The 14,688-nt window shown below is 39.7% G+C and overlaps 1 protein-coding gene across 14 annotated transcripts; it reads left to right on the top strand.

The window, feature by feature from the left end:
• Window positions 1-6,024: 6,024 nt before the first annotated feature.
• CREBZF (CREB/ATF bZIP transcription factor) lies at window positions 6,025-13,705 on the top strand. 14 transcript variants are annotated; one of them, XM_054661600.2, is made up of 6 exons: window positions 6,025-8,677; window positions 8,891-8,968; window positions 9,199-9,313; window positions 10,033-10,101; window positions 10,757-10,869; window positions 11,910-13,705. In XM_054661600.2, the coding sequence occupies exons 1-2, from the start codon at window positions 7,617-7,619 to the stop codon at window positions 8,904-8,906; spliced, it is 1,077 nt and encodes a 358-aa protein (XP_054517575.1). In that variant the 5' UTR covers window positions 6,025-7,616; the 3' UTR covers window positions 8,907-8,968; window positions 9,199-9,313; window positions 10,033-10,101; window positions 10,757-10,869; window positions 11,910-13,705. The 14 variants fall into 14 exon arrangements, with proteins under 14 accessions (XP_054517575.1, XP_063639415.1, XP_009422139.1 ...); XM_063783345.1 differs by having other exon boundaries at window positions 6,025-8,794; XM_009423864.5 differs by lacking the exon at window positions 9,199-9,313.
• Window positions 13,706-14,688: the final 983 nt, after the last annotated feature.

Raw genomic sequence — 14,688 nt, 5'->3', positions numbered from 1 at the left:
AGGTCTGACTCATGTGACCAAAAGAATCTTACAAAAGTGACGGTATATCATCTCTGAGGCTAGGTCATAAAAGACATTGGTGCTTCTTCCTTGGTCTCATGGATCATTTGCTCTAGGTGAAGACAGCCATCGTGAAGTGTAGACACTCACACATGGGCCCACACAGAGGAGGAACTGAAACCTCCCTCCATGACCAACAAGTTAGCCATGTGAATGAGCCACTTGGAGTGGATTCTTTAGCACAATTCAAGTCTTAGAGATCTGTGGAACTTTGAACTTGAGAGAAATGATTTAGGATATCTGGCAGAAGAAATTTCTAAGCAGCAAAGAATTCAAGAGGAAACAACACAAAAGTTTGGAAAATTTGCAGCCTGTTGATGCAGTAGGAATGAAAAAACCCATTTTCTTGGGAGAAATTCAAGCTGGCTGCAGAAATTTGCATAAGTAACGAAGAGCAACATGTTAATCACCAAGACAATGGAGAGAATGTCTCCAGGGCATTTTAGAGACCTTCGAGGCAGCCCCACCCATGACAGGCCCAGAGGCCTAGGAACAGAAAATGGTTTCATGGGCAGGGCCCAGGGCCCCGTGCTTTGTGCAGCCTAGGGACTTGGTGCCCTGCATCCCGCATGCTCCAGCTGTAGCTAAAAGAGGCCAAGGTACAGCTCAGGCTATGGCTTCAGAGGGTGCAAGCCCCAAGCCTAGGCGGCTTCCACGTGATATTGAGCCTGTGGGTGCACAGAAGTCAAGAATTGAGGTTTGGCAACCTCCATCGAGATTTTAGAGGATGTATGGAAACACTTGGCTGTCCAGGCATAAGTTTGCTGCAGGAGCGGGGCTCCCATGGAGAACCTCTGCTAGGGCAGTGTGGAAGGGAAGTGTGGGTTCAGAATGCCCACACAGAGTCCACACTGGGGCACTGCCTAGTGGAGCTGTGAGAAGAGGGTCACCGTCCTCCAGACCCCAGAATGGTAGATCTATCAACAGCTTGCACTGTGCACCTGGAGAAGCCGCAGTCAATGCCAGCCCATGAAAGCTGCCAGGAGGGGGCCTGGACCCTGCAAAGCCACAGGGATGGAGCTGCCCAAGACCGTGGGAACCCACCTCTTGTGTCAATGTGACTTGGGTGTGAGACATGGAGTCAAAGGAGATCATTATGGAGATTTAAGATTTGACCGCCTTGCTGGATTATGGACTTGCATGGGGCCTGTAGCCCCTTTGTTTTGTTCAAGTTCTGCCATTTGGAATAGGTGTATTTACCCAATGCCTGTACCCTCATTGTATCTAGGAAGTAACTAACTTGCTTTTGATTTTTCAGGCTTATAGGCAGAAGGGACTTGCCTTGCCTCCAATGAGACTTTGGACTGTGGACTTTTGAGTTAATGCTGAATGTGGGACTGTTGGGATGGCATGATTGGTTTTGAAATGTGAGGACATGAGATTTGGGAGGGGCCAGGAGCAGAATTATGTTGTTTGGCTGTGTCCCCACCCAAATGTCATCTTGAACTGTAGCTCCCATAATCCCCACATGTTGTGGAAGGGACCCAGTGGGAGGTAATTGAATCATGGGGGCAGATTTTTTCTATGCTGTTTTCACTGTAGTGAATAAGTCTCATGAGGTCTGATGGTTTTGTAAAGGGCAGGTCCCCTACATATGCTGTCTTGCCTACTGCCATGTAAGACATGCCTTTGCTTTTCCTTTGCCTTCCACCATGATTGTGAAGCCTCCCCAGCCATGTGGAACTGTGAGTCCATTAAACCTCTTTTCTTTATAAATTACCCAGTGTTGAGCAGTTCTTTGTAGCAGTGTGAGAATGGACTAATACACATGCTTATCCTCTACCTGTGTGTCTTTCCATTGTCTTCCCTTTGTGTTTGTCTCTGTGTACAAATGTTTTCTTTTTATAAGGACAAAAGTTGTGCTGAATTAGAACCCACCCTAATAAGCTAATTTTAACTTTATTATCTCTGTAAAAATCCTACTGCCAAGTAAGGTCACATTCTAAGGTACTAGGGATTAGGATTACGACATATCATTTTTGAGGGACGCAATCTAATCTATATGAATTCCTATCCTCCTCTTCAGTCTCAGCTGACAACCTCTTCTTCTAATCTATGGAGATATTGACACTACATTGTATTCTGGTGCTCCAGCTGAAAAATTTATGTATGCATGTCTCAGGGGATGAGTTGACATTCTTTTCCTATGGTTGGAAAATCTATGGTTAAAGAACTTGAGAGGCTGGGTGCGGTGGCTCACGCCTGTAATCCAGCACTTTGGAAGGCCGAGGCGGGAGGATCACGAGGTCAGGAGATCGAGACCATCCTGGCTAACATGGTGAAACCCCGTCTCTACTAATTTACAAAAAATTAGTTGGGCGTGGTGGTAGGCGCCTGTAGTCCCAGCCACTCGGTAGGCTGAGGCAGGAGAATGGTGTGAACCCGGGAGGTGGAGTTTGCAGTGAGCAGAGATTGCACCACTGCACTCCAGCCTGGGTGACAGAGCGAGACTCCGTCTCAAAAAAAAAAAAAAAAAAAAGAACTTGAGATCTTATTGTGGGGGGATTAAAGTGTTAAGGGGAAATAAAGAATACGAAACAAAGTATCAATGGCCCTCTACATGTCTGAAATTAATTTTCATTTTGTATTACATGCTTGCTAGAAACTTTCAGGATTTTTCTTCCTTCAAGTTCCAATGAAATGCTTGTGTATTTACAACATGTAATTAGTCCGGGCACGATGGCTCACACCTGTAATCCCAGCACTTTGGGAGGCCGAGACAGGCAGATCACGAGGTCAGGAGTTCAAGACCAGCTTAGCCAACATGATGAAACCCCGTCTCTACTAAAAAATACAAAAATTAGCCAGGTGTGGTGGCAGGCACCTGTAATCCCAGCTACTTGGAAGGCTGAGGCAGGAGAATCGCTTGAACCCAGGAGGCGGAGGTTGCAGTGAGCTGAGATTGTGCCACTGCACTCTAGCCTGGGCAACAGAGTGAGACTCTGTCTCAAACAAACAAACAAACAAACAAAAAACATTTAGTTAATTCAGTTGTAAATAGTGTGTATACGAACACATGTCCTATGATTTCTCTTCTTACCCACTCTGCTCCAACTTTTTGTCTTTATTTCTTAACACACTATTGAGGTTTTCACCTGAAATCTTATTTCCTCAGAGAATTGTCCATTGACTATCCAATCTAAAATAATTATAGATTTATTTTCAATTGGGTGACCCTTTAACAAATCTCTGTATAGCATTTTTATAAAACTTTCCTATTTGCTATCTTCTCACATTACAAAGTCGGCTCCACAAGAACTTTATCAACCTTGCCCATCGTTATATCCACAATGCTTATAACAAGATCTAGCTCAAAGTAGATCGTGTGTGAGTGTGTGTGTGTGTGTTTGTAGAATGACTGAATAAATTATTTTCTTCCTTTGGTCTTGCAATTCTAGACAGATGCAGAATAATGTAGATACGTGAGATGGGTCAAGTTTTGTATAACCTTTATTTAGCTATGAGAAGCTGAACAGATGTTTTTCAAACTGCCTCCCCAATATAAAAAACCCAATGTACAGGGTTATAAAGTTTAGGCTTCTCTCACAATTGTCTTAAGCTAGTGAACCTCACACAGTTTTTACATAGCTTTATGGCTCCTTCCCCCAAAGACTTGGAGTATAGTTGAATCCTGACACATGCTGCAAGTCATTTAATAAAATAGCCATTCATGTTGTTAAAATCTCCATGTAAAATACAAATAGGAGCATGTTTCTTAATCTAATAAAAATACTAATCTCAAATCAATAGCTAGATAGTTAAGGCATTCCTGTTAAAGTCAGGAATAAGATAAGGAAGTTGGCTACAAACATTATTATTAGACATGAATCTGGAAGTGCTATTTTATTATCAGTCAAGATAATAATAATAATTGCAAAGCAGGAAGCAAACTAGTTATTATATATAAGGTTATGTAATTATTAAAAATTGATAGATAAGCTGAAAATTAAAACAAGAAAGTTTGGTGCACTAGTCAGTTAAAAATTTAACAGAAAAGACAAATAGCTGTCCTACATAGTAACAATAACCATTTAGAAATAGAACGGAAGAAATAATCAATTTTATGCAAAGTTTGCATAAAAACTAGGTAAAGTTTGCATAAAAACTAGGTGAAAGAAATGAATAAATTTAATGCAATTTCCATAAAAATTCTAGCTTTTTTGAACTTGGAAAGTCTTCTAAAGTTATGTGGAGAAATAAATACTTAAGTATAGCTAGAAAATTCTAAGAAAGTACAAGTAACAAAGAGGGACTTGCCATATGAGATATGAGAATGTAATATAAACTCCAATAAAAAGTGGAGTGATTTTGCTTCTGGAATTGCAGAACTGATCAATAAAATAGATAAAGACCAGAAATAGATCCAAGTGTATGTAAGAATTTAATATATGGCATGTTGGGAAGTCAGTGGGACAAGTATGGATTCTTCAATGAATTGATAAGTGGATTTTTTTTTTTTTTTTGACATAGTCTTACTCTGTCTCCCAGGCTGGAGTGCAATGGCGCGATCTTGGCTTACTGCAACTTCCGCCTCCAAGGTTCAAGTGATTCTCGGGCCTCAGCCTCCCAAGTAGCTGGGATTACAGGCATGTGCCCCCACACCTGGCTAATTTTTTTTCTAATTTTTTGTATTTTTAATAGAGATAGGGTTTCACCATGTTGGCCAGGCTGGTCTCGAACTCCTGACCTTAAGTGCTCCACCTGCCTTGGCCTCCCAAAGTGCTGGGATTACAGGTGTGAGCTGCTGAGCCTGGTCTTTGATAAATTGACTATTTAAAAATTACAGCCTGAGAAGCAGCTTTACAACTCCACCCCTAGTAAATGGTAAAATGATTTTAAAAAAAAGTTGGAAAATGTGAGACAAAGGGATGTTTTCCTTATAATGTAAAGAATTCACATAAATCAAGAAGAAAAAAGACAAACATCTTCCCTGAAGAACATTTTTCCCCTACTTCAAAGAAAAATGAGTTAGGGAAGTGAAAATCCTATTCGCATTAGATGTCAATTGGTCATGTGACAAACATTCAACCTTCCAATAATCAAAGAAAAGCGAATCTGGGCAGTTGCAGTGGCTTGCGCCTGCAATCCCAGCACTTTGGGAGGCTGAGTCGGGCAGATCACCTGAGGCCAGGAGTTCGAGACCAGCCTGGCCAACATGGTGAAACCCCATTTCTACTAAAAGTACAAAAAATTAGCCAGGCATGGTAGTGGGTGGGGGTTGGCGGCGGGGGGTGGGGGGTTGGTGTCTCTCTATTTTGCCCAGGCTGGTCTTGAACTCCTGGGCTCAGGCAATCCTCTTGCCTTGGCCTCCCAAAGTGGTAGGATTACAGGTGTGAGCCACCATGCCCAGCCAAATCATGTGTATTTAAAACAAAATTTCGTAATTTAAAAAATATAATCAGTCAATAATATTGAATTTTGCCTAAGGGGAAAATGCAGTTGGATGGGATTACCAGCCATACAAAACACCTGTACTCAAGGGAGGCCAGAGTATACATATATCACGTTGAACTGTGTGCTCTTGTACTTTGGCAAAATCTTTCCTAATGGAATGTTAAGCAGGACAAGGAGTCCTTTTATTTATTCTTCTAGATACCACAGGTCATACTTTTTTCACACCTTGAAATAATTGTTTTCATTCAGTTGAGCTTTAGTGTTATGGCTTCAGTCAAAACTGTAAACTTTATTCACTCACTCAATAAATATTTGTTGAAGCCTATGCAGTACCAGGCACGTTTCTCAATATTTGGGACCTGTCAGTGTTCAACTTCCCTGGAACTTGCTTTCTGTGTCTCTAAGAAATACTGTATAGAAGCAGCTATCCTCGAGGATATCTGCTACATTATTCAGTATCCTATAGAGAAGTTTCTTTAAGATTTAAGAACTAGAAGAGCGGTTAAAGAATTCATGTATACTTTACTCATGAACAAAGGAAAATTCATTTCTCTTTTTTTGTTTGGGCTGTCAGGAAACAATTTTTAGCCCAATTCAAACAACTGAGTAAGATATTGCATCCATCCAATTCCAAGATTAACCTTTTCCCCTTTCAGAACTCCTTCTCTTCCTAGTTCATCTTTTATTGGCCTTGCTTTTTAAAAATTCAAAATGTTTTGTTTTACTATATTCTAATGTACTTGTAAACTGCTTCAAATCTCAGATCCCTTGTGGGATGTGAACCTAAATATCTGTATTTGTAAACTGCTTCAAATCTCAAATCCCTTGTGGGATGTGAACCTAAATAACAAACAGAAAAGGTCTCTAAAATAAAAGATATGTTTTGAGAATGGAGCATTTCAGTGGGAAAACGCATGCCATAGTAAACTATGTGTGTATTCAGGAAGACGAAGGAAGACAAAGAGTTTTAAAGGAAAAAAAAATGAGGATGGTTACACATTGTTTTGAAATAATTATCTTAGCTACAAAGGTCAATAACAAGGGTGACGTCACTTAAAGGTTGGACAGGCAGTTTCTGGGCAGACATCCTTGCAGAGGTTTTGTATAAGGTCGCGATGGTCTTTGTGCAACGTTGTGGTTTTTACAGTCTTTGTTTTCAGGCATACAAGCATGAGTACCCTCTCTTCATAGCCTTTCCTGGCTCTATTTGTCAGAGTTTTTGTTTGTTTGTTACCCAAATGCAGTAAGTCAGTACTGATTGGATCTTGGCTCAAGTGAAAACATCTACTTACAAAAATGGCAAGAACAACTGAAGACAATTTTTGTAAGCAACGTTGTATTCTACATTCATTTTGCTTTGGTTTTAATTTTTTTAATTGACAAATAATAACTGTCATATTCATTGGGTACATAGTGATATTTCTATACATATGGAATGTAGTGATCAGGTTAGGGTAACTAGCATATCCATTATCCAACTGAGGACATCTAGTATGGCCCAGGTATTAAATAGTATTAGTAAACGATTGTTAATTTTCTGAAGACTTGGTAATAGTATTATGATTATGAAAAAAAGTCCTTATTTTTAGAGATGCACACTGAAGTACGCAGGGGTGTGGTGTCTCATCTGCAACTTTAGGATGATTCAGCAAAAAAAAAAAATTTACAAGCATTTATGTAAAGATAAAGCAAATATAGCAAAATGTTGTGTTGAACTGTTGAGGCTGGGTATTGGGTGGTATTGAATTAGGGTGGATAAATCTAGAGACTGTTGTTATTTTTGCCGCTGTTATTATGACATCACCAGAAAGCTGGAATTATTCCCACGCTAAAGCACCCTGAAATCTCGCGACACTACGGCCTGGTGGCGCGCGAAACGCGGTGGGCGGGGCTGGGGCGAAAACCACTGACTTCCGGCTACGCCGTTGTCTGGGTGGCGCGGTCGAGTCATCGCAGGGCCTCACCGCTTCGTTCTCCCGTTCCTCCCCGCGCCTTGGCGCGGGGGGTCGACTAGCCAAGTGAGTTGGGAGGCGACTCGGACCTTTCCCTGCATTTCGTTTCGGCCAGTGCCGGGGGCTACCCGCCCTGGGGCCTGGGATCCTTGGGGCCCGTGAGGCCCACTCTTAGCGGCCGGGGCCTACCGCGGCCCGCCGCTGGCCCTCATGAGGCATAGCCTGACCAAGCTGCTGGCAGCCTCGGGCAGCAACTCCCCAACCCGTAGTGAGAGCCCGGAGCCGGCTGCAACTTGTTCGCTGCCCTCTGACCTGACCCGGGCTGCAGCGGGGGAGGAGGAGACGGCGACGGCCGGATCTCCCGGCCGCGAGCAGCAGTTTGGCGACGAAGGGGAGTTGGAAGCCGGGAGGGGGAGCCGCGGCGGCGTGGCCGTGCGCGCGCCCTCGCCCGAGGAGATGGAGGAGGAGGCGATCGCCAGTCTCCCGGGGGAAGAGACGGAGGATATGGACTTTCTGTCTGGGCTGGAACTGGCGGATCTCCTGGACCCCAGGCAACCGGACTGGCACCTGGACCCCGGGCTTAGCTCGCCGGGGCCTCTCTCCTCGTCTGGCGGAGGCTCGGATAGCGGCGGCCTGTGGAGAGGGGACGATGACGATGAGGCCGCGGCTGCTGAAATGCAGCGCTTCTCTGACCTGCTGCAAAGGCTGTTAAACGGTATCGGAGGCTGCAGCAGCAGCAGTGACAGTGGCAGCGCCGAAAAGAGGCGGAGAAAGTCCCCAGGAGGAGGCGGCGGTGGCGGCAGCGGTAACGACAACAACCAGGCGGCGACAAAGAGTCCCCGGAAGGCGGCGGCGGCCGCTGCCCGCCTTAATCGGCTGAAGAAGAAGGAGTACGTGATGGGGCTGGAGAGTCGAGTCCGGGGTCTGGCAGCCGAGAACCAGGAGCTGCGGGCCGAGAATCGGGAGCTGGGCAAACGCGTACAGGCACTGCAGGAGGAGAGTCGCTACCTACGGGCAGTCTTAGCCAACGAGACTGGACTGGCTCGCTTGCTGAGCCGGCTGAGCGGCGTGGGACTGCGGCTGACCACCTCGCTCTTCAGAGACTCGCCCGCCGGTGACCACGACTACGCTCTGCCGGTGGGAAAGCAGAAGCAGGACCTGCTGGAAGAGGACGACTCGGCGGGAGGAGTCTGTCTCCATGTGGACAAGGATAAGGTGTCGGTGGAGTTCTGCTCGGCGTGCGCCCGGAAGGCGTCGTCTTCTCTTAAAATGTAGGGTCAAGTAATCTGCTCTTTATCCGCGTTTACCCCTTTCAACTCCCTTACACCATGTCAAACTTACCTTAGTGGGACATCTTCACCGGACACATTTCAGAGGAGAGAAAAAAAGTAATATTGAATCTTAAAGTGTTTAGCTAAAAGCATGAATGTGACACAGTAACCAACTCCTAATGATAACATGTGACTATTAAATCTCTCTGACAGTTTCTTTTTTAGGTGATTTCCTTCCTGCCAGGCTCCGTTGTAGGGGTTACAGAACAGTCGTTCCCGCCTCACAACCTGGTAAGGATCCATCTCTTCCCGTAACGCTCATGCTCTGCTGCTTAGTCTACTTTAATGGGCAACATCTCAGTTTGTGTGTGTGTGATTTTTTTTTTTTTTTCTGTTTTGGAAGGTGGGAGGGAAATCTAATTTGGGCCCTGTCCACCCTGGAAACAGACTTGTGCTGGTCAAGAATGTATTTAAGATGCCTCTTCTGGTTGAAATAGCTATTAATGTGTCCCCTTATTCAGACTTGCGTGTACCTAGCTCTTCTGTCCCCAGTGTGGACATGGCCTTGGATGACATCGGTTCCAACTGTACACTGAAACCTGCTTATAGAGAGACAGTTTGGAGACAGTGAAACAGGTGAAGTTGAATGGAAGTTCCGAGTTGTACAAGGTGCAAATTGGAATTCCGATTTTAGGGCAACTTTTCAGAGGTTGACAATTAAGTATTTGGGGCATGCACAAATGTGATAGTTATTTTGCTGGAGGTGACAGGTATCTCTTAAATATCAACAATGCCTTTTAGTTTTCAGTATGAGATATAGAAACAGTCTATACGGAGTAACATTTTAATGTCTCACCATTAGAGAAGTTGGAAATTAACATACATATGAGACTCCTGCGTTTTAGTTAATTGGAGAATAAGAATGGCTAATGTTTCTTTGAGGACCAGCAGTGATTACCCTATCACTGAGATTGAATAAATTGTTGAACATCTTGATTTTTGTTGTATTAAAATTTTAGGTTAAATTTATATATGTATGATTAGATATTGAAGGTTGTGAAATGTGAATGAAAACGTGTAAAGTGAGGCTTCACAAAGAATCTTATTCTCTGTTTCAAAAGTATTTGTCCTATTTTAAAATAATTTTTTAAATTGAGTGGTTCTGGCCACTTAAATGACACGATTGGCACTATTTTCCTAAAGGTGGGATTTATTCCCTTGAATCTATTAACCAGTTGTATAAATTGAATTATGGTGTCCTTCAGTGTAAGAGGCATTAAGAAATTCTTTGTGAAACATCACTGCTTGATAAAGTATATACGTATTTAGCATCCTTGTTTTTCTTTGTGCTAAAGTGGATACAGCTGTTGGGGCAGAAGAGACGGGACCAGCTGCTGGCCACATTTCCTGCTTTATTTTAAAAGGTAGTATAAGAAATGAGGAAAAAGAGGTAATATCAGGGCTTCTGCTGTTTTTTATTTTTAACATGTTCATAATTAAAAAGTATTTTCCAGCAGTCCAAAGATGTAAGTTATCTTACACATAAAATGTTTTATTTTGTTATTTGGTTATGAAAATGGAATCCTTGTTCTTGCACAACTGTAAATGTTTTGTTGCTAGATAATACGATTTGAGACCTGAATTGGTCTTTGGTTTCCAGTGCATCACAGCATATTTTGTAAAATCATCTACTACTGCACTTGAGCATGAATGGGTAGTAGCCAAACTCACAAATTGGAGTGATGAACCTGCTTATACCTAAGGGCAGGAGCAAGCCCCTCACAATGCAGCTGCATGGGTTTTTAGTGCCTACTGAATTATATATATATATATATATATACATATATATATATATATATATATATATAAACCAAAAGTAGTTGGAAAGATTATTTGAAATGACTAATTTGTGCTATCTTTATGAAATATGTTAAATGTAGCTTTTTTGAAACAGAAGCCTTGAATTGAAATTTAACTAATACTTGAACATTTTGTATATATTTCTTTGTATATAATTTTGTGCAGTACCAATGACAAAAATATGGTGTCATAATAAAACCAGGTTTGTTGATCTTTTAGTTATGGGCTCAAAGAATTTATTCATCTCTAACATGACATTGGAAAATAATGGATGAAAATAGGAAAAATGATTGTTAATGCTGACTGTGGGTCTTAAAAGGTTCTGGAAAGCAGTAAGTTCATTTTTCTAAAAACTATAACATTCTGTTGGAGTATTTTCTTCCTTACGTCAATACTTTTCCTGCATTATTTGAAATTGTGGGCTGGGGAGAAACAGTAGTCAAAGCTTCCTGAATTGAGATACTTTGAAATTCCAAGTGTAGATTTTTAGAATGTCATTTTATAAATGGCAGTTTTTGGAATTACTTGATAAGAACTTTTGAAAATGGAAGGATTAGTATGGCCTATTTTTAAAGCTGCTTTGTTAGGTTCCTTATGTTTTATTAACTGTCTTTTCTCAGTTTCCATTTCATTTTTTTTTTTTCTAGTTTTGGTGACTTAGTGATTTTGTCATTTTTTACATCAACTTCATGGTCTTGTTTTTACATGGTAATTGCATGTATTTAGGATCTATCTAATAGGGGCTTTAAATAAATTTGGTCATATTTATGTGTAAGCACATTTTACTGTAAATGTTTGGGTTTCTGAATTTAAACAGATCTGTTTATTTCAGTATGTAGTAAACAATATCTTAAAGTGTCCGATTCACTACTTGTTAATTAAAAAAGTTATGATTAATGTGAAACTGTTGTCTTACTATTTTTAGAAAATTGTGTTCTGGATGATTAGCACATGGATAAAGGAGATTTCTGGAATATAAAATGGATTGTTTTTGAAATTTCTAGGTTTGGCTCTATTTACTGTAATGGTTGAAAACAATTTAGCATTTGGGTGACCCTTTTGTTTTTCTTCTAAATGTGCCTCTGGTAAAATACAGAACTAGACTAAAGATGTAGCTTTTTAATATTTGTCTTTTGATGGTGGCAGGAGTTCATACATTAATTGAACTAACACATCATATTTTGACCTACTATTTCTATCATATTGACTTACTGTTTCTGCACTTCTTTGACCAGACTTATCTTAAAAAGTCCACTTTTGTTAAAATGTAGTCACACCTCTGATATAATCCAACAAAAAGTGTTCAAAATATTTTAAATATTTGTGCATTTTATAATCACTAAATTAATCTCTCTCTCTTCTCTTTAAACAGCTTAGCAGTGTCTGCAAAAACGAATCTTTTCCTACAACCTGTTAACTGACTGGACTGTTGGTAACAAAGTAATTGTGAGAACCATGTCGGTCAAAAATTTGGCATCTGCTGAAAAAAATGAATGCCATTTTCAAGTTCCCAAATTACTTCTATACTGATTTCACTTTCCAGAAATGGAGATATGAAAAGATTCTCTGGAATCCTTGAAAGACTTAATAGAGATACATGAGACTAAGTTAATCTTGGAACAAAATTATACTTTTTTTGTCTTTCATGGGAGTGATACTCAGTTATTGCATATCTTTACAAAATTGTAACCTTTGGAGAATTACAGTATTTCATCAAGAAATTAGAGTTTTTACATAATCAAGAGCATATTCTATGGAATTAACATTTAGTGGACTAGAATTACATAAGCAGGCCATCAGTGATCACAAGGCATATGAGTTTGTATTTATTTCCTGGAACATGAGAGCTAATTTGGAGTACAGACAGACACCCTGCTGAGTAGAATATAAAAGTTAATGTAAAGTTCTGAACTATAAAGAGTAGTCCTTTTAAATAGATGCATTGATTTGTATATCTTTGAAAAAGTTGATTATGATTAAATGTGTGGGTAGTTAATTACAATTTAGGGTAACAACCAGGATGTATGGATTCTTGAGGTTTTGGCTTCTTGAGCTTTCTCTTGAGTACTTGATACTGTTTTCTGAATATTTTGAGGTTTCTAATTAATGGTATGCTAGTTTCTACTGTTTTATATAAAAATTTATCTAGTGTTGTATAAGGACTTTAGTATTGTGGATGATGGGAGTGGCTTTTTGTGGCATATGGTTGTTTTAATTGAAATATTTTTTCAGTTTATTACAAGTGTGAAAAAACACTCAAAACTCTGGATTGTTTTATTTCATTTTTGTTGGATTATGTTAATACATTCCTTCACGTGATTTAGATTGAGTCATTTTATCTCACTTGGAAATGTGCAGCTGATAGAAGAGGGATTGGGTAGGAGATTGGCTTTTACTTCATAATAAATATACAGTTGGTTATTGTATTATTCAAAACTTATTAATTCCATTCAGTTTCTTACCATTTTAAGTGTATTCAGTGCCTGTGAAGCCAGGCAGCAAAGAGTATTCCCACTGGCTTAAAACTTAAGCGCTGATGCTCCTACAGTACAGCTAGTTATAATTCCAGAACCAAAGGCACCAACATTATTTGGTGACCTTAACTACTACTTTGATAGAACAGACTGGGTAATTCACTGATAATGAGTCATTATCTTTTTAATATGTGATTATCTAGTTCAGCATTTTGAATGTGTAGTTTAAGGTCTGATTTAGTAAAATTTTAAAGCTAAATAATCTGATGACTCTTGAAAGTTTAATTGGTAGTATGACATTTATGTTTTTTTCCCCCAGACTCATAGCCAATACAAAGTTTTGAGACTCCTAAATGTTAATATTTTTGCTGTTTTTCTGAGCTGTTTTTTTATTTACTTACCACCTAAGCTGCGGATCAAAAAGGGAATTCTTCCATTAGAAATTTGTAGTGTTATGTGTGGCCAGCACAGTATTTTTCAGATTTGAATTTCAGTACCTCTATGTGTAGCCTCAGTACTCTCAACACCAGTCACTCTTTATTGTCTTAAAATATTCCATACTTTTTGTTGACCCAAAATTGTTGAAAATATTTTGCTCAGTTTTCACAATGAACTAATTGAAAAGTGTAGTTACTGTGTTGTAAACATTTGTGTAGTTCTGTTAATACACTGATTTGAATTTTATTTATCTCAACTTCCTTTAGCGTCTGCCTCCAAATTTTGTCTTTGCTGTATACCCACTGAGATCAATTCCCTAGACCCCTCTGGCTCTTTAGTGTACTATAATTTGGGCTTTATAAAATATATTAATGTCTTAATTTAAATAGAATGTGAGCCCTCTTTTTTTTTTTAAGCCAAATAACTACACAAAGTAAATTATAAAAGATTTAAATAGTTTGTCTACAGTGACTAGACTGAAATATTAAAAATTGATTGAGGGTAGTTTACTTCAGGTGTTAGCTACAAATGACTAAATGTCCTTAAATAATGCAGATATCTGCCCTCTGAACAAAAATTTTGGCAAAGTAAATTTGTAGCAACAGACTTAACATGATTTATTGCTTATGTTGCCCATTTCTGCTAATGGAAAAGATAATTTAAAAATACGTGGCAGAGGACAGATATTAGAAATACTTTTTGGTTACAGAAACCATTGTAAACTCATCCTCATTTATAAATGGTATTATGCTAGGGAGTAATTGGACTAGGAATGTTTAAAGATAAGTAAGGAAACAATGTGTGCTCAATCGTCAAAGAACTTAGTTATATCATTGGGCTTTGAATTATCTAAGTTGATTACATAATTCTATATTCTTAAGGAGTCTTAACTCGGTACTTGGGTTAACGCCAGAAATTACTTTTAATTCATTGTTTTTTCACTGGGATGAGTAGAACTCTGCTTTTAGTAAAAGTGACAGAATGTAGGTAAAATGGATGATTTGGGATCAGAGCTTTTCATCTTGATATTTTAGCCTGTAAAATAAACAGCTATATTGTTTTGCCCTTTAAATGTTATATATATCTTTCTGTCTTTCTTTCCCTAGTTGTAAAAGTAAAGCATATTCTTTATAGAAAACTTGGAATATCCTGAAAGGAATCAAGAAGAAAAGAAAAATCACCCTTATAACTCTATAAGCCATAGAATATCCACAGTAAACATTTTGGCATGCTTCCTTT

This window comes from Pan troglodytes, chromosome 9 (assembly GCF_028858775.2).
Source record: "Pan troglodytes isolate AG18354 chromosome 9, NHGRI_mPanTro3-v2.0_pri, whole genome shotgun sequence".
Lineage (NCBI taxonomy): Eukaryota > Metazoa > Chordata > Mammalia > Primates > Hominidae > Pan > Pan troglodytes.
Note: the sequence above shows the minus strand (reverse complement) of the source record. Positions and strands in the feature narration are given on the sequence as shown.

Coding starts and splice junctions, on each gene's coding strand:
- CREBZF (XM_009423863.5), top strand. CDS start 7,617: ATGAGGCATAGCCTGACCAAGCTGCTGGCAGCCTCGGGCAGCAACTCC.